The sequence below is a fragment of the Pelodiscus sinensis genome, chromosome 8 (assembly GCF_052426305.1).
Source record: "Pelodiscus sinensis isolate ZL-2025 chromosome 8, ASM5242630v1, whole genome shotgun sequence".
In the NCBI taxonomy this organism is placed as follows: Eukaryota; Metazoa; Chordata; order Testudines; family Trionychidae; genus Pelodiscus; species Pelodiscus sinensis.
The window spans coordinates 2,936,443-2,957,944 of record NC_143059.1 but is presented as its reverse complement, the minus strand read 5'-3'; the positions used below and the strand labels follow the sequence as shown (position 1 = coordinate 2,957,944).

Sequence of the window (21,502 nt, the reverse complement as noted above, 5' to 3'; positions counted from 1 at the left end):
GGATGTTTGTAGGTGTGAGGGGGTGGTGATCGTGTGTGGGCCATTCACAATTCTAGGCCTTCACCCATCTCCTCGGGACCCAGCACCCCCACTCCCACACAGTCACCACCCCCACACACCTTCATACATCCCCACACCCAATCACCACCTCTAGAGTGCCCCCTTGTGGCCCCAGGTGGTCTGGCAGGAACCTGCTCTCAGTCTCTGGCTTCTTTGCAGTAATTCTCCCCCACCTCCCTCAGGGTTTTGATCCTCCAGCTATGTCGCACCTTTGGGGGGATCTGCGTCCAAACAAACTGGGGGGCTCTCTTCCTGCTCTCTCTCCAACTCCCAGAGCTTCTTGCTTGGAGTCTGACCTCCCTAGTTCTTCCGCACACCTCTGCTCCTCCCTCTGCCCCCCGAGATAATTTAGTCACATGACCCACCTGCCATGTGACACTACCTCTTGGGTCACAAGATCACAAGGGGGGGTTATAGGAAATACATAAATGAAGACTCAACTGTCCAATGATAGATGGTTGACACAAAGAGAGCTCTTCCTTAAAGCTACACTTCATTGAGGCTCAAGCGCTTACACACATCGGCAAGAGGATAGCAAGCCCCGTCCCCCACATTCAAAGAATTACCGAAGGTTGGCATGGTTTCTAAGCAGTACAGCAACAGACATCCACTTGCCCAACCCTCAGATATATCCACAAAGGGATCCAACTAGCCCACATTTCTCCCCCTCTGTTGTTAGTATGACAACATGTCAATCAAAAAACCCATTACACAAGCAATTTTAAAGGTGAAGCCAAAGGTCTCCTCAGCCGGTGGATTAGACCGACGTGAATTAGACCCACATGTGTCTGCAAAGTCCACACACTCGAGGAGCCTGACAAACATCCCAAAGCACCACTAGAGACACATTTCCTGTCTTCCAGCAATCTAGGCCTCAGCATCTTCACTCGAGAGCTTTTCAGGACACATGCAGGGAAAGGCTCCCTTCTTCTGACTGCTCTTCATTCCGCTCTCCCACTAGTTCCACGCTGCTGTAGCTTCCTGAGCACAAGGGAGTGGCCTCCCATTCACACATAACAACCTGGCCCCGATGGACTCCTGCCCCGTGGCTCCCCCATCCAGGCCTGCCATGCAGAGCTGGTGGGAGACTTATTTCCCTATCATTTGTGAGCTGTGTCCAAGGGGACACGGGAGGGCAAACTGTGATAACCTCCTTCGGTAGGCTGGGAACTGCAGGCCCGAAAGGCCAGAAGCTCTCCAGGTATGAGGTAGCTGACACAGAGATACAACTGGAAACGTGCTCTCTTAAAACCCTACTGACACCAGATCCCAGCAGAACCCCAGGCCCACGGCAAAGAGGTGCTCTTTACATGCCAGATGAGACAGAAATTAGATCTGCCCAAACAATGGCGATGCTTCTCCTTCACATCATGAACAGACAACGAGGAGGACACTGTCAGGCCCCTGGGAATGAGGCGGCATCTGGGATAGAAGCAGGGACCTCCAGAGAACAGCCCCTTCCTGGTGTTGTATCAGTCTCACCCTCTCGGACAGGCGCAAGGGGAGACCTGTCATACACACTGCTCTGGGGGTTACACCAGCACACTGTGGAATACGGCCAAAGAGGACGTTGCCAGGACACGTTATGATGGGCCTGAGAGGTTCCAGCCGGTCAGCAACCTGCGTAGGAGACGCTTCCTGTGTGAGATGCCCCCAGGCTGCTGAGCTGAGCAAGCTGGAGGCTGACGTCAGTGCCGGCTGCTCAGTGATCTCTTCTGAGTCTATTGACTCACCAGAAGGTGCCTTAATCCTTCATCTGCTAAATGGGGAATCCTATTTATTCACTAGTACCACGAGTCTCACATCAAAACAGCCACCTGCTGCACTGACGTATGCCCCACCCCATTGCTCCCTCCCCCACCCTTGTGCAGTGGGGGATTAGCCCTGGGTCTAGGGGGCCTATGCCCATGTGCCCCTGCCAACTGGAGGGCCCCAGGCCCCCAGCAACAGGGCAGGAAAAGCCCCCATGACCAGTTGTGACGGCGCGTTGGGGTTTTCCCATCTCCTGCACCCCCGTAATGACACAGACAGACTCCCCCAGCCAGTAGAACAGAGGGAGTTTATTGCTTCTCCAGGATACAGCACAGCACAGATGGAATCTGGTTCCAGGGCAGGCCTAGGATGCCTCAGCCCCCCTTGAGATGGGGGAGCCTGGGCCCCTAAATCCCAGCCCGTTGCCTAGGCTGCTTCCTCCATGATACCAGCCAGAAACCTAACTCCCTCACTTCCAGCCCTGCCCCCAGCCAGGTCTCCACTCCCCTTCTTCCCATTGTTCCGCTCCCTGGGAGATACTGGTGGGACAGGTTTGGAGCCCCCTTGCATAATGACTCATCCCCTGCCCTGCTGGGCCGTCCTGCAGCCAGCAGCCAGTGGAGGTCACTGACAACCCACTGCCCAGCATAGCAACCAGCAAGGTACCCCCACTACATCACACCAGTGTTCCTTGAGAGCTGGGCACCTGGGTGACCACCCAGCAGAGATTCAAATGCCACCCAGCTGATTAGCAGAGCCCACACAGCCAGCAGCCTGTATTTCTACTGGTGATGCCCATCCGCACATACCTCGGTGCACAGAACAAAATGTATTCCACACAAGGATGGAAAAAAGGAAAGAGACCATTGTTCACCCCCAACCCTACTCCCCAGCACCAGTGTATGTAACAGAGAAAGCCCCTGGTGTCCCCTGTCCACAGGGCATCGGGGGGCAGCTCCTAGCACTTCCGACCTGTCCCTGGCCAAAGCTTGACCCCACTCTCCAGCAGAAACACTCGGAGGGGAGGGAAAAGCCCCAGTGCCCTGACCATGGTCCCCTGCAGAAGTGCAGGCGATGGCCACATAGAAACAGCCACCCACGCCATGCAGCTTAGATTGATTCGTCCCAGGCCCCATTGGCCCAGATTAACCCAGGACAACTGCCTCAGGGCACCCGTACACCCCATGGAGTCCTGGTCAGTCCTTGCACTCAGCAGCAGCCAGCTGGCTGCGAAACCCCACGGCCCCGCTCCAGGCCTAGAGCCTGCGGCTGAGCCAGGCAACTCACCCATTGTGAGGGGGAGTTCTTGGTTCCCCAGCACCCTCCCGACTCAAGGAAGATGAGCTCCCTGTCCCATCAGCGCCCCAGACCTGCTGCTGCTGACCTTGTGATTCCAGCTTCATTCTGTTTGCGGCTGGCGCCCACTCCTCTTTTCTCCCGGCACCTGGTCCAGGGGTGGGGGATTTCTCTGCAGCAGGTTTGAATGCTCGGTCTCTTTCCGATTTGCTGAGGTTGTTAATTACAAATCAAGACTGTGGCTGCGTCTAAACTGGCATGATTTTACGCAAATGCTTTTAACGGAAAAGTTTTCCATTAAAAGCATTTGTGGAAAATTGCGTCTAGATTGGAACAGATGCTTTTCCGCAAAAAGTGCTTTTGCGGAAAAGCGTCTGTGCCAATCTAGACACGATTTTCCGCACGATTTTTGCGCAAAACAAATCTGAGCTGTCTACACTGGCCCTTTTGCGCAAAAGGACTTTTGCCCGAACGGGAGCAGCATAGGATTTCCGCAAGAAGCACTGATTTCTTACATGAGATCGTCAGTGTTCTTGCGGAAATTCAAGCGGCCAGTGTAGACAGCTGGCAAGTTTTTCTGCAAAAGCAGCTGCTTTTGTGGAAAAACTCGCCAGTCTAGACGCAGCCCTGCGTGTATAGGACCCCAAAGTGCTGCAGCCTCCTGGCAGGGGCCTCTGCGCAGGGTGCGGATGGTGCAACTTGCACAGCTCACGCTTTCGGACCCCGCAGTGAACTCATGGGGCGGGGCCCCCTCCCCTGCTGCTCTGCCAAGCGGGGCCTGTCCTGCTCCCCCAGCTAAGAAGGCTGGCCAGGGTCACAGGCAGCGAAAGCCCCATGGGGGGTGACACACAGACCGCCTGCCCCCAAGCCCTGGGGACGGGGTTCAGGGCGGGGCGATCCGCCCCCAGAGCAGGCAGCACTGTCTCCTCCTGCCCTGGGGGTGGGCCCACGCCTAGGCCGGAACTGCTTTCTCCGCGCCGGCGGCTCCCTCCGGACACTTTACAGGAAGGGCCGAACGACGCCGCGGCGCTCGATTGAGCTCGTCTGCCGAAAGGGCACTCGCGTTTCCGCCCCGCTGCCGCCGGATGACGTAGTTAGCAGGCGCCGAGACGTCATCGCTGGGGGCGGGGTTAGGAAGCCGGCCGGCCGGCGAAGAGCAAAGCAGAGTCCCATGGAGCCGCCAGGGGAGCCCCGGTCCTGCCCCGGGTACGGGGGGAGCAGCGCCCCCCAGCGGGGCCGGGTGGAGGGAGGGGGAGCAGCGCCCCCCCCCAGCGGGGCCGGGTGGAGGGGAAGGGGAGCAGCGCCCCCCAGCGGGGCCGGGTGGAGGGAGGGGGAGCAGCGCCCCCCCCCAGCGGGGCCGGGTGGAGGGAGGGGGAGCAGCGCCCCCCCCAGCGGGGCCGGGTGGAGGGAGGGGGAGCAGCGCCCCCCCCAGCGGGGCCGGGCGGAGGGGAAGGGGAGCAGCGCCCCCCAGCGGGGCCGGGTGGAGGGGAAGGGGAGCAGCGCCCCCCAGCGGGGCCGGGTGGAGGGAGGGGGAGCAGCGCCCCCCAGCGGGGCCGGGTGGAGGGGAGGGGGAGCAGCGCCCCCCAGTGGGGCCGGGTGGAGGGGAAGGGTAGCAGTGCCCCCCAGTGGGCCGGCTCACCTGGGTTTAACCTACTTTGGCTTCTCCTGCAGGGGCCATCTCCTGGACCTGCCCTGGGAAGATGTCCTGGTGCCTCACGTCCTCTGCCACCTGCCGCTGCGACAGCTCCTGCGGCTGCAGAGGGTCAGCAAGCCGTTCCAGGCCCTCGTCCAGCTGCACCTGGCCAACATGCGCTGCTTCGACTCCAGCCAGGTACGGGCGGGGCTGCACCGCTGGGGAGACGGGCAGCGCTCACAGTGGGCAAGTCGGGGTGTGGGGGGCAATGCACACGGAGTATTTGCTCTGGTGAGCGCACCTCCCCCACGCTTGTGGGAGCTGACATCACAGAGGAGTAATTCAGGTTTCAGCAGGGAGCAGATTTATTTGTTAATAACAGGCCATTAGGCGCCAGGGCTGATGAAAGCAGAAGCCCTTCCTGTGGCCCCAGCCAAGCGCCAGCAGGGGAGAGCAGAGCCCTGTGCTGGGACAGAAAGGACCCTGTTTTGCCGGGGTGGAGCTGGGTGGGAGTACAGCCGTGTGTGGAACGTGGTGTGTCCAGATGGGTCTGGCTCCTTGAGGAGGGAGCGCGGGTGGAGGAATACAATGTGCGCAGGCACATCTAGGCTTAGGGACTGGAACCCACCAAGCTAAGAATTCTTCCAGCCCTACTGTGGAGGTGCTGTAGGGATGGCTCCTCCGGATGAATAAGATGCAGGCGACTGCAGGTTGGGCCTAAGTGGAGAGCTGCTCTGCCCGCAAACCTGCGCAGAACTCAGAAGAGGTGCACCTTAAACCAGTTCCAAGTAAAGTAAAGCCGGTGGGGATATTTCAGCACATGCTGAACACGCAGTGGCTCGAGTGGATTCAGTTGCATTGTTTGTTACCACCTGTGGCTAAACTCGCTTGAGCCGCTGTTACTCAGAAGCGTGCGCCCATGGCGACTTGCACAGCCTCGGAGAGATTGCACAAAGGTGGGACTGGCTGGGAAAACGAGCTTGCTCTAGCCTGGACCCAGCGACTTGGAACTGCCTGGAGTAGAGAGGCCAGGGTGTAGAAACAGAAGCAAGGCAAGGCAAGGCCATCAAGAGGGGTGACCTTGGGTTGAAGAGCGGGAATTCTTTAGTTGGGATTGGTCCTGCGTAGAGCTGGGGGCTGGACTTGATGACTCCTGAGGTCTCTTCAGCTCTGTGGTTCTCTGATTCTGTGAATTCCCACCCTCTGGAAAGGTCTCTTAAGGGAAGCTGTGGCAGCTGTATCACTTGGGCCAGGGAAGTGGAGACGAAGCTGCAGGAAATGCCTCAGCCCTGGTAGGGGGGTGAATTTGGTGACCCACCACCCCTCCTCTGGCTCTTGACTCTTTAATGTCTCTGGTGCAAGGAAGAGGATCTCAGAACCAGGGGCTGGGGGGCACTGAGGGCCTGGAGCTCTCACTGTCTGTTCCCCAATGCAGGCCGGCCCCCACATCCCCAGAACTGCTTTCTGTAACCTCCTGAAAGACAACGAAGTCCTGCAGCAGCTGGCGCTCCAGAACTGCTCTGATTGGCTGACTGACAAGGAGCTGCTGCCTGTGATTGGCCAGAACCACCACCTGCAGGAGATCTCGCTGAGCAGCTGCCTGCAGCTGAGCCGGCAGGCGCTGGTGGCCATCTCGCTGAGCTGCCCCCAGCTGCGCTCTCTCTCCCTGGCTCACTGCGAGTGGGTGGACAGCCTCTCTCTGCGCAGCCTGGCTGACCACTGCAAGGCGCTGGAGTCCCTGGACCTGACGGCCTGTCGCCAGCTGAAGGACGACGCCATCTGCTACCTGGCGCAGAAGTGCAGCCGGCTGACGTCCCTCTCGCTGGCCGTCAATGCCAACGTGGGCGACACGGCTGTGGAGGAGATTGCCAAGTGCTGCCCTGAGCTGGAGCACCTGGACCTCACCGGGTGTCTGCGGGTCAAGAACGAGGCCATTAGGTACCAGGGTTCCGTAGCGGTGGGGGCTGGGGAGATGGGAGGGAGGCAGGGTCTCTTCCTTGCTTGCTCCTGCGGGGGCTCTGGGCTGAGGGGCAAGCCCTGGCTGACCGTGGAGACACTAGCCAGCTGCAGTAAGATCTCTGGGATGCCATGGGGAGGGATCGGGATTGGGCACTCACCAGACTAGGCTCTCCTGTGCTCCATGCCCGGCCAGGCCCGCGTCCCAGGGGACGGGTACTGTGTGTGTCACTCACCCAGGGCGGTGCGGGGAGCAGGCGCTGTGGCCTCCAGCCTGTGCTCTCTCTTGGCAGGGTCCTGGCCGAGTACTGCTCCAAGCTGCGCTCGCTGAGGGTGAAACACTGTCACAAGGTGGCCGAGTCCAGCCTGAGCGTCCTGCGTGGCCGTGGGGTGGAGCTGGATGTGGAGCCGCCGCTGCAGAGGGCCCTCGTTCTGCTGCAGGACGGGGCTGGATTCGCCCCCTTCATTAACCTTCAGATCTAGGGGAGGGCGTCAGCTGGCCTCTGCTTCCGGGAGGGCACAGTCTGTCCCATCAGTGCGGCTGGTCCTGCTGGGGCTCTGCCCTCCCTCTCCCCCCGGGGCGCGTTAGCCCGTTGTGTGTCGCAGGCTCCCCGGGGGAAGCACGTCCCGGCGGGTAAAGGGGACGATATTTAAACTCTAGGCCCCGCGTGCTGTGCCGGGACTGGCTGCAGAGCTGTCGAACGAACTGGCCAGCTGTGCCCTGGGGAAGGGGAGGGGCCTAGGGACGGGGCAGGGAGCGTATGGCAGCTATGGCAGGCTGGAACGGCCTCAGAAACCAGAGGGCTGGGCCGGCTCCTGGCAGCAGTGGCCCTGGCTAGTTGCCCTGACCATGCAGCCATACCTGGGGCAGCTGGCCCAGGCCTGCTACTGCATGACGGCCGTGCTCAGCATGCTGGCTGGGGGAGAGCAGCCCTGGGTCCGTGGAGCTGGAGGGGGGCTGGGTTCCCCACTGCCCGCTAAGGGAGAAGAGTGCAGCCCCGGGGGTTCTGCACAGCAGGGGCAGACGCCGACGCTATTCCCCACCAGGGAACTCTGACATGACCGGAGTTTGGTCAGATGTGTAGCAAGACGCCATCCTGGTCTGTGGTCCGGGCTCAGCACGGGACTGGGGCTGCCACTCGGCCCCGGAGCGGCCTGGAGCTGCAGGTCCAGCAGGGGTGGGAAGCTCGCCAGGCCAGGCCTAATTTCTAGCTAAGGGTTCCCAATCGCTGTGAACTGAACATGCTGAGGGAGCTGCCGTTGGCCAGACTACAGGCACCGTCTCATGCCTCTGGTGGGGTGTGGCAGACAGGGTGCAGCTGGAGTCTCCAGCTACCTGCGGGCTGTGCCCCTTCCTAGGAGCTGACGTGCGCTGGCTGGACCCCACTCTGCTTCATGCCATCTTTACTCGGGCGCACGAGACACACCACTACACACACTACTGCACTAGCCACACCTTGGCTAGAAGTCCCTGTGCAAGGAACGGCAGAGGGGGCCCAGCAACCGTGTTGGTGCCATTTGCCATAGCGGTTGCAGGCTCTGGGCTGCGGAGGGGCGATGGGGAAGGTCGCACAAGCAGCGTGGCTGAAAAGGCCCTTCCGTGGCTTGTCACGCTTAGAGCTGGCGGAGCAGACTGGCTCCCAGGGCGGGTGCGTTGCAGGTAGCAGAGTGTAGAAATCCCCGGGCAGCAAGGTACAGGACGACGGCTTGAGAGGCGGCTCGTCAGTGGAATTTGTATTTCCTGGCTGGCTTGAGGCTGATGTAAGTTTTCTTCATCTCCTCGCTCTCTGGCTTCTTAATGTCTGTGTACCTCTCTCCCCTGGTGCTCACCACCTGGTTGTCAATGTAGCGGATTAGCTTCTTGGGCGCCTAGGAAGGCAGTGAAATGGGTGCCAAGTGAGGGGAGCTCTGGGAAAGGGGGCATCCATCGACATGGGGCTGGAGAATGGCTAGGAAAGCAGGATGAATCCACGGGGGTCTGCAGGCACCCTCCTGCGGAAACAGCATTAGGCTGGTGTGGTAATGCTGACAGCCCCTGCTGCCCATGTGACACCTTTCCTGGCCAGACCAGTCCCCCCCCCCCCCCCCCGCCCGCCAAAGGCTCTACGGACAGGGCTTTGGCAGCGGCAGCTGTCACTCTGCTGCCAACCTGCAGTTAGCCCCGCAGCCATGCCCACCGTGGCTCCCCTCACCTCCTTGGGGGGCACCGGCCTGTGTGTTTTCTGGTCCTCGGCGCTGTCCACCATCATGTATCTGAAACAGACAAGGCCAGCGAAAGCTGCACTACATCAGGGATGTGATAGTGGAGTCGATTAACCGAGAAGCAGAAGCTTAGAGGCTAATGCTATAGACCACGCGCATTTCCCTCTCCCTGCCAGTACAGGCTGGTCCAGGACCTATCCCCGCAGGCCGGGAGATCAGACCTCCCCTAGGCAGGGGTTGCTGCCACCCCGCTGCAGCACAAGGGACAGGCAGCCGGTCCATGAGGGGAGCTGGTTTTTAAACTGGTTCCCCTCGCGGACCAGCTCCTGCCTGGCTCCCCGCGCTGATGCCTCTGATGCACTGGCTGCCGGCCCCGCCCCCAGGGTCTGTAGAATAGTCGACTAACCAATAAAATGTCACGAGGTTACTCAACTATTCAATTCACTGATGTTTAGCATCCCTCCCGCGCCCGACGCGGTGACTAGAGTGGGCTGCTCCCAGCGCGCTCTTACCCCCTTGCCAACGTGTTCCCTCAGTTTCCATCCACATGCAGAATAAATCGGTCTGGGCACACGAACGGGAACACCTGCTGCCGGCTGGGGGCGCTCTGCCAATCAGCTGGGCGGCCGCCCCAGCGCTCTGCTTGTAGGGAACCCTGCCCCCTGACCCCCAGCTGCCAGCCCAAAAGGTTACAGCCGGCACGCCGGGAATGAGCCCAGGGCTAGCGGGGGAGGGAGGCGGGGCTAGCCTTCCAGAGGGAGGCATCAGCCCAGGCCGTGGGAAGAGGGCTTCAATGCAGACTGGCTACTCGGTTTGCTCCGGCACGTGGGTGTCTCGCGGTAGGTGCTGGAATACCGTGGAGGCTCTGGGGCCCTGTCAAGGCTGAGAGATGAGAGCCAAGCCCTGGTCTGTTCTAGGACGCAGGCTGCAGTCAGTGGACGGGCAGTGCGCGCCTGGCGCAGTCAGCACCACGCAGTAAGGATGCTGCCGCTTGGATCCGCACTCGGTGGCACCGGGTAGCACAGGGTTGAAGTGGATGCATTTCTCCTTGCAGAGATGACCCTTCGAAAGTTCCTGCACTAGAACCCTTTGCTGTTGGCCAGGGAAAGGGCCCCCGTGGGCCTGTCCAGCTGACGCTCCCTGTACTGGTGAGTCCTTCGCGCCTGGTACCCCTCTGGGGCTAAGCCAACTGTGAGACAGCAGCGCCAGCCTGGGTCGCTTCCCCCGGGCTGCTCCTGCGTGTGGCCAGCCAGAGGGCTGCTCCCTGCCACCGTGCTCGAGTGCGCTGTAAGTGCAGGGCGCTGCCAAAGCCACATTAAAGCGAGGTTCGCATGTGTGACTGGCATCGATTTACTCAGCATGGCTGCTCCCTTGTGATAGTGCCGAGCCGGGGTCAGAGCTGCCGGAGCTAGGCTAGTGCTTGGGAGACCAAGCCGGGTTCTCTCCTGTCTGTCCCACACCTGCCAGCTGAAGTCCAGCCGTCGCTTGATGTAGGGAAGCCGAAAGCCAGGCAGGAGAGGCAGACATTTAGGGATACCAGGCTTCATCTGAGTTGGGCATGCTGTAAGAATCCCTAGGGAAACCCCACGCAGAGGTCCCTTCCCTTCCTTTCTCTGCCTGGCCCAGCACTGCGAGATTAGCCAGGGCCCTGGCCTGCCTGCTGAGTGGCACACACCACAGCTCGCGCACGGGTCAGCTCGGCAGGGCGGGCCAGTCCCACGTGTGACCGGTTCCCCAAGCCCCTGGTCTGTCCTGGTCTGTCCTGGCGGCTGCTCGCGGCCGGGTACTTACTTCTGTAAGATAAAGCCTTTGAGCTCTTCTGGCCTGGGGGCTCGGCGGGGCCGGGCAGTCTCCTGGCACAGAGCAGGGAAGGTGCGTCAGTGACAAAGCCATCAGCGTGTCCCATTCCACCCTGGGAGATGGAGCCAGCATGGAGCTGCTGCTGGCTGGCGGGAGGGGAGAATGGCTGGGGCCCAGCCTCTAGTGGCGGCCCTGCCGGGGGGGAGGAGCCGGCTCAGTGGGTCTCCGTGCTCCGCTCACAGTGGGAGGAGCTGCTGGCCGGGTTTCTGTGGGGGGCGGGGGGCATGGAAGATCTCCACAGCCTCTCCCCGAGGTCAGGACCGGCGTTGCAGCTGGCGTGATGCCCTGCTGCATGGCTCCCTCCGGTCCCCGGCACTGCTGCCAGGCCCCTACCTTCACGGGCTCAGCCCCTGGGCCCGTCTTCTCCTCCACCAGGAACTGCACTGCCTCGTCCAGGCTCCCCAGCGCCATGGCCAGGGCCGTCTGAGCCTGCTGGAGGGTACAGGCTGGGAACATCTCCAGCAGCAGCTCCACCCCGCCTTGCAGGTCTCCTGCTCCCTGGCCAGGGAAAGAGACACAGGCTGAGTCCAGGGGCAGGGCACTTCAGGCCAGGAACACTCGTTTCCATAGGCCAGATATATCTCTGCAGGTCCAGGAGACTCAAGTCTCCTCCCGGGGCAGGTGCACGCCTCATCCCTGCCTGGGGAGCCAGCTATGGGCTCTTGGCAGGTCTTGCCCTCGCGCACAGCAGCCGGGAGTCGGGAGAGGAGTGCCCTGCCTCGTGTCACTAGGTCAGGAGCCCCTGGCTCATCTGTCACTCTGCTGCTGCACATCCATGCCCCGGGGACTGGCCATTTATGCACAGCCTTGACTTGGAGGGGGAGGGGGCTGCAAGGAGGGTCACCCCAGTTAGCAATTACAGCTTTGGCAGGGTCCGGGGGGGAGAGGTGACCTCCGGCTGCAAGCGTGAGTCCCCGAGGGGAGGGGAGGGCGTGGTACAAACACACACAGTTCTGCAGACTCCCTTCAGGAACCGTGGCACCAGCCACCTGCGGGGTGGCAAGGGGAAGTCGGAGGGTGTCTCCGTTTCCCGGACTGAGCTGTCAGGCACTTGGACTTGGCAGGGGATGAGAATGGCAGAGTCAGCCGGAACCTGGCTCCTCTGCCGAGTCCCACGGGGCCTGTCATTGCAAGCAGGCAGCAGCTCTGCTACCTCCTGTCCCCCAGGTAGCACCACGTCCTCCCGCCGCAGGGCTCATCCACCCCGCTGCTGGCAACGGCCGACCTCCCCCGGACGTCTCCAGGGCTCAGATCACACGAGCCACGGTCACCCTGACATGACAGTGCTTCTACCCCCCCCCCCCAACCAGAACATGGCCGGACACCTTTGGTACAACTCCGGCGCGCGGTTCTGGCCGCCCTGACCCCAGTACCTGAGCCACGGCTCCCTCTGCGGCTTCGTGCAGCCGCCCCTCCTCAGAAGCACCGGCCCTCTGCTCCTTGCTCTGCTCCAGCTCTTCGGCAGGGGCTCTGCTCGCACTCCCCACAGCCGTTTGGCAAACCCTTTCTTAAAGACACCAGGCACGTTGATTCAGCACCGCCCTGCAAAGGCTACAGCCACACAAGGCTACAGCCACACAAGGCTACAGCTTCCCTTTCGTTATGGGAAGGTTGCTACTGTGCCCTACGTCAGCACAAATTGCGTTCTCCATGCCTGGTTGGAACCAAAGCTCTTCTACTACTGCCAGCCAGGCATGGGTGCCTCCTTGTTCATACAGGCCCACAGCGGGGCGGAGTTAAGGCTGTTTGGGTGCCTTAACTCTGCGTTTCCAGACGGTACCATGGTTGAACTTAACTGACACCTTAACCTTTCAAGTGAATTTCCAGGGTTTGTAGGGCTGGGATTGGGGTGAATTATACCATCCCTGTGACGTGCTTTATTAAATGACCAGTCTCAGCCATAACAGAATTGTTTGTCGGGGAATTCATTCACATATAGGTGAGGCTCTTGCACGCTGTAGGACCCAGCACGCAGTGTGGGCAGGCTGTACTCGGGGGAGTGGGGAGGAGAATGGTTAATGCACCAGACTGGGAATTTCTCCCAGCTCTAACACAGGCTCCTTGAGTGTGACAAGGGGAAGTCATTTAGATGGCCTTTGCCTCGGTTTCCCATTCTGCGAAATGGGGATGCTACTTCCTATGTCCGTGAGGCACCTTGAGACTGTAGCTCGGCAAAATCTGGACCCCTCTGCCCTAACGGGTCTCACTCCCAGAGACTTTACACCTCTGCCCGCAGACACAGAGCCATTGCTTTGCTGGGAGGCACGAATGCAGCCGGCTCTTGGATTCGAAGGGCAGAAGGGACCGCTATGGCCATCGCGCTGGCCCTCCTGCACAGCCCAGGCCTGGCACCTCCCCCGGCAATTCCTGCAGCTGGTCCCTAGTTGCAGGCGGGCTAGAGCAGTTCCTTTAGACAGGCATCCCTCCGCGATGTACAGACGCCACCGACAGAGAACCCAGCGGACCAAGTATCTCACACAATAGACTGTCCGGGGTTGCAGGCCGGGAGCTCTGCTGCTAACGGGAATGCAGAGACACCCCCCCAACCTATGGGCTTTGGAAGGACGATTGGACCTGGCCTCTTCAGACTACCCGAGGGGCAGCAGGCCTGCACAGGGACCCTTCCTCTTCCTGCGCGGGGGGGACACCAGCAGCCCCCGGACTTGTTCTAGCGGGTTTCCCCACACGAGCGCCTCTAATGCAGCCCCCAACAAGCACATTCCAGGCCGCTCCCCGCCCACGTGCTCCTGCCAAGGCTCTGACTTAGTCGGATCAGGAGCCAAGCGATTCAGACTCAGACTCCCCTGCATTCCCCGCTTCCCCGGCAAGACCACGCGCTGCTCTGCGCGGCTTCCCGTCCCTCCGAAAACGTCACGGTGAAATCGTATGCCCGCCGCGCAGCTTACCTCTGCGGCGAGCTTCGCTGAGCCGTGCCGAGAGGGCAAACATCATCTCGCACACGCTCCCGCTGCAAGAGAGAGTTGAAGGGTGAGCGCCACCGGGAGGATAAGCACGGTCGCCTTCCAACACACCCGTTCCCTGCTGAGCGAGGGGCTGCGAGCACCCGCCCTGAAAGCCCTGTGCGGTACCTGCGCAGTGCGCCCCTCGCGTCTGGCGGGAGTCACTAACAGCAGACGGCTGCTGCTGCAGTTCTACACTGGCCACGTGCCCCCCAACCTGTGCAAAACCACCACCCTGCGGAGCCGCTGATCTGGGAGGAGGGACCCAGCGGCTGCTGTGGGCTGGGGTCCTAGGGAAGGCGGTGTAACAAACTGGGGCCTGCTTGCAACATGTGCTCGTAACGGCAGAGGCTGGACTCTGTCCATGACTGCATGGCTTTGGGACCAGAAGATCCTGGGACAGAGCACTCAGGCCCAGTGCTTGGAGTGTGGTGTGTACGTCCCACATGCTCAGTGACACGCACCTGTCGATTTCTGCAAAGCCAGGGACAAAGGCCTCCATCATTTCCACGAAAGTGTCCATGTCAAAGTTCTCCTCGGACGGCTCGGGAGAGCTTAGTTCTTCCAGGACGCTAGCGATGTAGGAGAAGACGACGTCATCCATCCCGCTGGGGACAAGGAAGACACACGCTTAGGGAGCTGAGCCAACCAGTACTCGCCCTGCCAGTGCCCTTCCACCTGGCCAGCTTCCTGCAGTGTGATTGGATCGGATCTCCCAAGTGAAGGCAGGCAGGGTCGGGTCAGAACTTGCAGAGTTTGGGGGAGAAACTGGGGAGCTGCAGAAAGTGACTTGTGCCATTTAATTTGTGACTGTCTTCTTTCCCCGCCAGCACTGCAGTAATACACAGGACACTGCTGTGGGGGGAGGGGCGCAGCACTTGGCGTTACAATGTCTGAGCACTCGTGACTCGTGTTTAGGGTCGATTCCAAGGGTAACTGTACTCTGTAGAGACAGAATTTCAGGTGAACAACCCTTCCGACTGCCCTGCTCTTCTCCACTTTCTGTCCTCAGTCTGCATGCAGCTGCCACGTACTGCAACTGCGTTCCAACCTAGAGGTGGCTGCATTCCCTAGTGGGCAAAGTTCTCGTTATATAAACAGTGTATGGGTGGATCAGTGTGCTGTCTGAAAAGCACTTTGGGATCCCCATATGATGCAAGGAGCTAGAGAGATCGGTGTTCCTGGATAAGAAATTGATAACCTTATTCCTCAGTTCCCTGGCGGCTATGACATGGTAAACACTCTTACACATGGTGTGCGGATTTTAGCACTTTGGACAAGTGACACACGCTCCTGAGATCTCGACTGAGGGGCAGCAGAATACAACACACGGAGAACATGAGACCTGGGCTACGTCTACATTAGCAAGATTTTGCACAAAAGTGGCTGCTTTTGCGCAAAATCTTGCCACCTGTCCACACTGGCCGCGAGTACTTGCGCAAGAACACTGATGTTCTAATGTATGAAATCAGGGCTTCTTGTGCAAATACTCTGACGCTCCCGCTTAGGGATAAGCTCTCTTGCGCAACTGTTCTTGTGTAAGAGGCCAGTGTAGACAGGCAACATCAATTACTTGCGCAAAAAAGTCCGATGTTTAAAATGGCCATCAGAGCTTTCTTGCGCAAGAGCGCGTCTACACTGGCATGGATGCTCTGGCACAAAAGCACATCTCTTGCGCAAAGGCACATGCCAGTGTAGATGGTCTCTTGCGCAAATACTCTAACACAAAAACTCTTGCGTTAAAGAGTATTTGCGCAAAATCTTGCCAATATAGATGTAGCCCTGGAGTTTAACAGAAGGGGGGAAGGGCACCTAACAGCAAGTTCAAATGCAGAAGAGGAGCTGGCACATACCTGAGATCGGCCGCAGGGATGTGGGACTGGATGAAGCACATCAGAGAGTCTCGAATGATTCTTTCAAGAGCCATGTCTCTTTAAATGGGTCTCTCCACGTGCGGGGAAAAAACATATAATTTCAGAGGCAGGAATGAGGCCAGCGCAGCTGCAGGCACCACACCTCCACACAGGCTCGTGCAATCACAACAATTCCCAAACGCCACCGGCCCTGGGGGCCTGTCACTCGGCTCTCCCTGCCACGGGCCTCTAACGCTTTCACAACGGGTGTGTGATGCTCTCCTCTCAGCCGACGGAGTCCCGCTAGGGGCCCTGACGCGCGTCAAGCTGCAGAGCTGCCAACTGCAAGGGCAGGACGGACCCCGAGGAAGGCTGGCTTTGGGTATTGCTGCTCCCTGGGGGAGAGGGCGGCTCTTCCAGCAAACAGTGTTGTCAGTGACGCCTGGCCTTGTAAATGGGTGGGAGAGCAGCTCGTGCCTTTCAGTGAAAGGGCAGCCTGTTGTGGCTTGCTCAAGGGAATACCAGACAGGGCACAGCCAACTAGTCTGCCAGCCAGAATATCAAAGGTCTCCGGGTCAGGTGGGACCATGCCAGCGGAATCCTGCCCCAACAGGCGCCCACTGTTGGGCTGTGTGAATGGGCTGGTCTGTAGATGGACGTGAGCACAACAGGGCGCGATTGAGAGCCGTAACCACGCTGGGGAGTTCTAAGGATCACAGGCCTCCCACGCAAGCAAGGGAGGGGATTGCACCGTCCACCCGCTCTCTCGGGGAGTGGTAGAGTCCAGTCCCGCACCCCCACCAGCTGTCTCACTCACACCCCCTACGTATGTGCCGGCAACCTCACTGCCAGGCCGGAGTTACAGAAGGGGCACAGATGCCTACCTGAGGATGCTATCGGGATTCCTGGTGGGCGACACTGGTACTGTGCGGACCGAGCCTCGTAGACCTGAATTTACAGGCTAGGGCTTATGGCTCGCCACTGGCTGCATCTTCTCATCCCAATTCAGGCCACAGGCAGAGAGACCCTGGACAGTTCTACCCTGGAAAAGGAATTTCGGGGCACGTGGCCAGGGCACTCAAACTGAGGACGATACCGATTCATTCACACCTGTATTAACACAAATGGAAAAAGAACCAACCCTGGTTATACGACTGTAGCACAGTTCTAGGGCTGGGAATGGGTCCTGAGGGAGGTATCCCCCTGTGCCACCAAACCTTCCCACATCAGCTGACCAGACTGAGATCCAGAGCCGCCGCCACCACCAAGGGCCACCACCAGCTGAGATCCAGAGCCGCCACCACCAAGGGCCACCACCAGCTGAGATCCAGAGCCGCCACCACCAAGGGCCACCACCAGCTGAGATCCAGAGCTGCCACCACCAAGGGCCACCATCAGCTGAGATCCAGAGCCGCCACCACCAAGGGCCACCACCAGCTGAGATCCAGAGCTGCCACCACCAAGGGCCACCACCAGCTGAGATCCAGAGCTGCCACCACCAAGGGCCACCACCAGCTGAGATCCAGAGCTGCCACCACCAAGGGCCACCACCAGCTGAGATCCAGAGCCACCACCACGAAGGGCCACCACCAGCTGAGATCCAGAGCCACCACCACCAAGGGCCACCACCAATCTCACGTTGTTAAGAGCTAAAGGCCAAGCCCACTTGTTCTTCCAAACCCTTCTGCAACTGCCCCTCCGCCAGCATTCCCGCTTTTCTAAAATGCAATCCTTAAAAGCTCCTCCCCGCCCCCTTGACTTTCCCATCGTAAGTCATAATGAGGTATAACTGCCATCATTCTTCTTGGGAGAACAAGTGCGGGCCAGCACCAAAGGAACCTAGATAAATAGCATACCTGCAAAAAGCAACAAAGGAAGGAAGACGGCACCAGCAAAGCAAATGGATGAGTGTTCACCGGAAAGGCTTCTTTGCAGTAAAATCTCAATATGAAAATTCCCATTTCAAGGCATTGCAATGAAACAAAAGGCAGGACCCTTCTAAGAGCTCTCCAGCATGAAGGCCTAGTCACAGACCTCCCCTTTAAGTGTCTGCTTGGTGAACGGCATTTCCATTTTGGCTTAGAAAGACTCTTTGCTAGCAGTTTGCTTGCTTTTGCAAATGCCGTACCCTTCCAGAAGCAGAGTGGTGTATTAAAACTACTCTCTGCTTGCTGCCCAGGAACGAATCCGACCTTCTCAGCTGACTGGCAAAAATCAAGCATCGCCAACCCAATTGCAAGCAAAATTCTGGCTTCCGAATGTCATTGCTGGGGGACAGCGTACTAAGCAGCAGTTTTCCTGCAACCTGCAATCGCTGGTCACTAGCAAATTCCCTGAGCTTGCAAGTCCAAGGAAGGTCATTAGCCCTACAGAAACTGTGGGTGGGCAATACATATACAGCACCAGGGATGTGCTTTTTACAACCACTGCGGGTAGGGAGAGATTTCATCCCTCTCTTCCTCAGAACCATCATGACACTCTGCAAACTGGCAAGAGAGATTTTCATCTTTCCACGAGGCTGGCCAGTATCGCAGTGTGAGAACAGTAACAATAAAAGGTAACCATACTTGTAACAATAGCTTTCTCTGACAACCCAATTTACTGAACAATAGAGCACAGTCCGCCACCTCAAAAGCGCTTCGGCGAGGTCCATAAATGAGCTGCTAGTAATTTATTCTAATCAATAGAACTGGCACAGTCACTTGTCTCCTTGATCAACGGCACTTGCAGGGGAACGTCAGGCAGGGAGGAGTGGAACCCAAGGATAAATAAATCAGCAACAGGAACACTGCAGCCCGCCAGGTGACTCACTAGCGTTCACAGTCCCTTTCCCAAACCTTTGGCAGTGCTGAGACGGCGATTTGTAACGACCTCGGGCTCCTGTCCTCCAGAATTGCCCGGGTTGGTTTCCAGACCAAGGGAATTTCCCACGTTTACGGGATGTGGGCAGACAGACAATGCACAGAAGTTTCAAGCAGTGCACACAGAGTCCTTCTCGGAAAAACTATTTTAGCCTCTCCCCAAACTTGACTTTTATCTCCTAGCAAAGCCCCATTTACAATTTTCTTCTCGGAGAACCCACCTTTCGCAGGCCTTTTGTGAGAAAGACGAGAGACGTTCCTTGCCAGGCGAGAGATGGGCTGCGTGGCTAATCGGGGGGCTTTTCAGTGAGTCCTCCATCGCCCTCAATTTCCTGGCTGGCCACAGAGGAAAATGGCAAGCAGAAGAGCTTCCCCTGTCCTTTGATCTCAGTGATGAGGGACCCTACCCCGGAATGGAAGGCCGTCTTCTGGGATGTCTGACGCAGCTCCTCCTCCACGCTGCTGAACCCGTCCTCAGGGCTCCACGCTCTCAAGGAGCAATGGGCATTTCCCATTCCCCTCCCTGCCAGAGACCACTTTTCTCTGAAGGCTCCTCCTGCCTGGGATGCGGACTCACCAAGAGCAGCTAGCCTACGTGGTGCCGATTGGGGCAGCAGCAGGATGGCAGGACATGGTCCAGACTGATGCCCCATTTGTGCAGACTACGTTGGCAAAGGCAGTCTCCTTTGCTCAGGCCCAGACCAGCCGTAAAATACCTGTGATGCTTTCTCATTTAGTGTCCCCACAACACAACCCACCCCCCTCTTCTCTCTCAGCCACAGGTATTGCCACTTGCCACTTTTCCCGGGCCTTTCAATGCGCAAACACGGGCTAGGCCTCAACTTCCCTGTGAGGGCGCCATTATTTCACAGAGGAGGAAGCCGAGTCATCCAGCAGCAAAGAGACTTAGCCAAGTTCATACACAATGTCTGGCAGAACTGGGAACAGAACCCAGGTGTCCAGACTCCCAGGCCCTTAGGAGAGTGGGGGGCAGCCTGCAGCCCACCGGGGCTCTCTGTGGCCCACGAGACATTTGGTTTACCATTGCCCATGCACGGGGCTGCCAGATTCTGCTGGTTTCCAGCCGCATCCTTTTTTTCCTACTGGTCTTACTAAAGTGGCGCACACGTACAGCCAGGGCACACAAAGTGAGGTGCGTGCTGATTGCACACAGCACTGACTATGAGCCACATGCTCCCTCTGCAGCCAATCACAACGCTGCTGCGGTTCGATCAGCACCGCCCACAGTTCTAGGTAGGCAAGCACAGCTGGCAAACCTTGCGGCCCACGGAGATAGAGGCCACTCACGCGGTCCCCTCCTGAGCCTCGGCTGCCCATGGCTGCCTTAGGAGATGGCAAACCGCAGGCAGAACTTCCATCTCCGCAGAGGACATCAAAGAATTCGGCAAGGGCGCGTTAGTTCATGGATCTCCCGCACAAGGGCTTGTAAACGTGCTAACTCCACCGCCGCCAGATGTCTGGGCCCCGGAGCACGAGCAGTTCCAGCACTTGCAGCCCATTTCTTTCCCAGCTCACAGGAGTCCGGAAATCTCGACTTCAGCAAGCTTAAGGGACTAATCTCACCCAACAAGGCCTTCTGACGCTGGGAGGCCGTCTCAACTTATTAGTCAAAGGCAGTGGATTGGCTCTACGAAGCCCCTCTGGAAATGGGTGTGACAGGATAAGGCTTCCTCTGGGAGGAGCAGTGGGCAATTTCAGGGGCCTTGTAGGAGGCTGGTTTCTGTTGCTGGAGAGAAACGGGTGGTATGAAGTCAGGTAGATTGTGATGTGCGTGTTCCTATCCACACGAGTCTGGTTGCTCTCAGGCCGTGCACAAGCAATTCCAGGCACCCCAGTTCAGTCACCCTCAGCCGCTGCCTTTACTGACGCTTCCCCACATCTCCAACCCTCCCCCCACCCGCCCTCACCAACAGACCCAGACATTAACAGGAGTGTTGTGAGCGAGACACGAGAAGCCATTCTTCCGCTCTGCTCTGCGCTGGTTAGGCCTCAGTTGGAGTGTTGTGTCCAGTTCAGGGCACCGCATTTCGAGCAGGATGTGGAGAAATTGGAGAGGGTCCAGAGAAGAGCAACAAGAATGATTAAAGGTCTAGAGAACATGACCTATGAAGGAAGACTGAAAGAACTGGACATGAAAAGAGAAGATTGAGGGGGGACATGATAGCTGTTTTCAGGTATCTAAAAGGATGTCATATGCAGGAGAGAGAAAACTTGTTCATCTTGGCCTCTGAGGATAGAACAAGCAGCAATGGGCTTAAACTGCAGCAAGGGAGGTTTAGGTTGGACATTAGGAAAAAGTTCCTAACTGTCAGGGTGGTTAAACACTGGAATAAATTGCCCAGGGAGGTTGTGGAATCCCCATCTCTGGAGATATTGAAGAGCAGGTTAGATAAATGTCTAACTGGGATGGTCTAGACAGTATTTGGTCCTGCCATGAGGGCAGGGGACTGGACTCGATGACCTCTCGAGGTCCCTTCCCGTCCTAGTATTCTGTGATTAAGCTTTTGCCTTAGCAGATTCATCACGCTGCCCTCTACTGACCTATCACCCTATCCTCAGATGCAGTTTCACCAGCAGAACAGCCCAAGCTCATGGTGATCAGAAGAGACGATGCTCCATCACCTATTTTGCCCGCAAACAGGGAGGTGATGAAGGCATGTGGCTTCCATAGGTTCCCATGCCCCACTTAGACAGAAGAACATCTGGCTTCAGACTATTATGTATGGCCAACAGAGGGTCAATTGGCTTAGTCACCTAGTAAGTCCCAGAATGACATGCCAACAGGATAGACTTTTACCACATCCATCAACAAGAGCCATGCTTGGATAAACCTCGCCATTCCAGGCATAGGACAAAGATGTGTTTTTAATTTAAAGGCTGTAAGATCTTCCTGGTCATGCTCCATCTAGACCACAAGCCCTGAGCCCTCAGAAAATGAAAGACAACAAGCAACCCTACACAACCCAGGCACCCGCCTCTGAGGCAACATCTACATTATCACTTTTTTTTCTGGAAGAGGCTTTTCCGCCATTTGGCTCCGTCTAGATG

The 21,502-nt window shown here is 58.2% G+C and overlaps 2 protein-coding genes across 3 annotated transcripts; one reads left to right on the top strand and one right to left on the bottom strand.

Annotated features, from left to right (window-relative positions):
* Positions 1 to 4,183: 4,183 nt before the first annotated feature.
* FBXL15 (F-box and leucine rich repeat protein 15) lies at positions 4,184 to 7,180 on the top strand. Its single transcript, XM_075934570.2, has 4 exons — positions 4,184 to 4,314; positions 4,780 to 4,939; positions 6,177 to 6,679; positions 6,991 to 7,180. Exons 1-4 carry the CDS (start codon positions 4,280 to 4,282, stop codon positions 7,178 to 7,180), a joined length of 888 nt encoding a protein of 295 aa, XP_075790685.2. The 5' UTR covers positions 4,184 to 4,279.
* On the bottom strand, positions 5,083 to 16,596 carry CUEDC2 (CUE domain containing 2). Of its 2 annotated transcripts, none has more exons than XM_089780010.1 (9): positions 16,457 to 16,596; positions 15,573 to 15,664; positions 14,184 to 14,327; positions 13,666 to 13,727; positions 12,133 to 12,266; positions 11,093 to 11,257; positions 10,691 to 10,752; positions 8,890 to 8,950; positions 5,083 to 8,566 (listed from the first exon to the last, which is right to left on the bottom strand). In XM_089780010.1, exons 2-9 carry the CDS (start codon positions 15,644 to 15,646, stop codon positions 8,420 to 8,422), a joined length of 849 nt encoding a protein of 282 aa, XP_089636136.1. In that variant the 5' UTR covers positions 15,647 to 15,664; positions 16,457 to 16,596; the 3' UTR covers positions 5,083 to 8,419. The 2 variants fall into 2 exon arrangements, with proteins under 2 accessions (XP_089636136.1, XP_089636137.1); XM_089780011.1 differs by having other exon boundaries at positions 8,552 to 8,689.
* Positions 16,597 to 21,502: the final 4,906 nt, after the last annotated feature.

What these genes read in the sequence shown, in the direction of transcription:
- FBXL15 (XM_075934570.2), top strand. Translation starts at nt 4,280, where the DNA reads ATGGAGCCGCCAGGGGAGCCCCGGTCCTGCCCCGG. An exon ending in GAGCCCCGGTCCTGCCCCGG is followed by an intron (nt 4,315 to 4,779) that starts GTACGGGGGGAG and finishes CTTCTCCTGCAG; the next exon opens with GGGCCATCTCCTGGACCTGC. An exon ending in GTCAAGAACGAGGCCATTAG is followed by an intron (nt 6,680 to 6,990) that starts GTACCAGGGTTC and finishes CTCTCTTGGCAG; the next exon opens with GGTCCTGGCCGAGTACTGCT.
- CUEDC2 (XM_089780010.1), bottom strand. Translation starts at nt 15,646, where the DNA reads ATGGCTCTTGAAAGAATCATTCGAGACTCTCTGATGTGCTTCATCCAG. An exon ending in ATCCCTGCGGCCGATCTCAG is followed by an intron (nt 14,328 to 15,572) that starts GTATGTGCCAGC and finishes CCTTGTCCCCAG; the next exon opens with CGGGATGGATGACGTCGTCT. An exon ending in GGCTTTGCAGAAATCGACAG is followed by an intron (nt 13,728 to 14,183) that starts GTGCGTGTCACT and finishes TCTCTCTTGCAG; the next exon opens with CGGGAGCGTGTGCGAGATGA.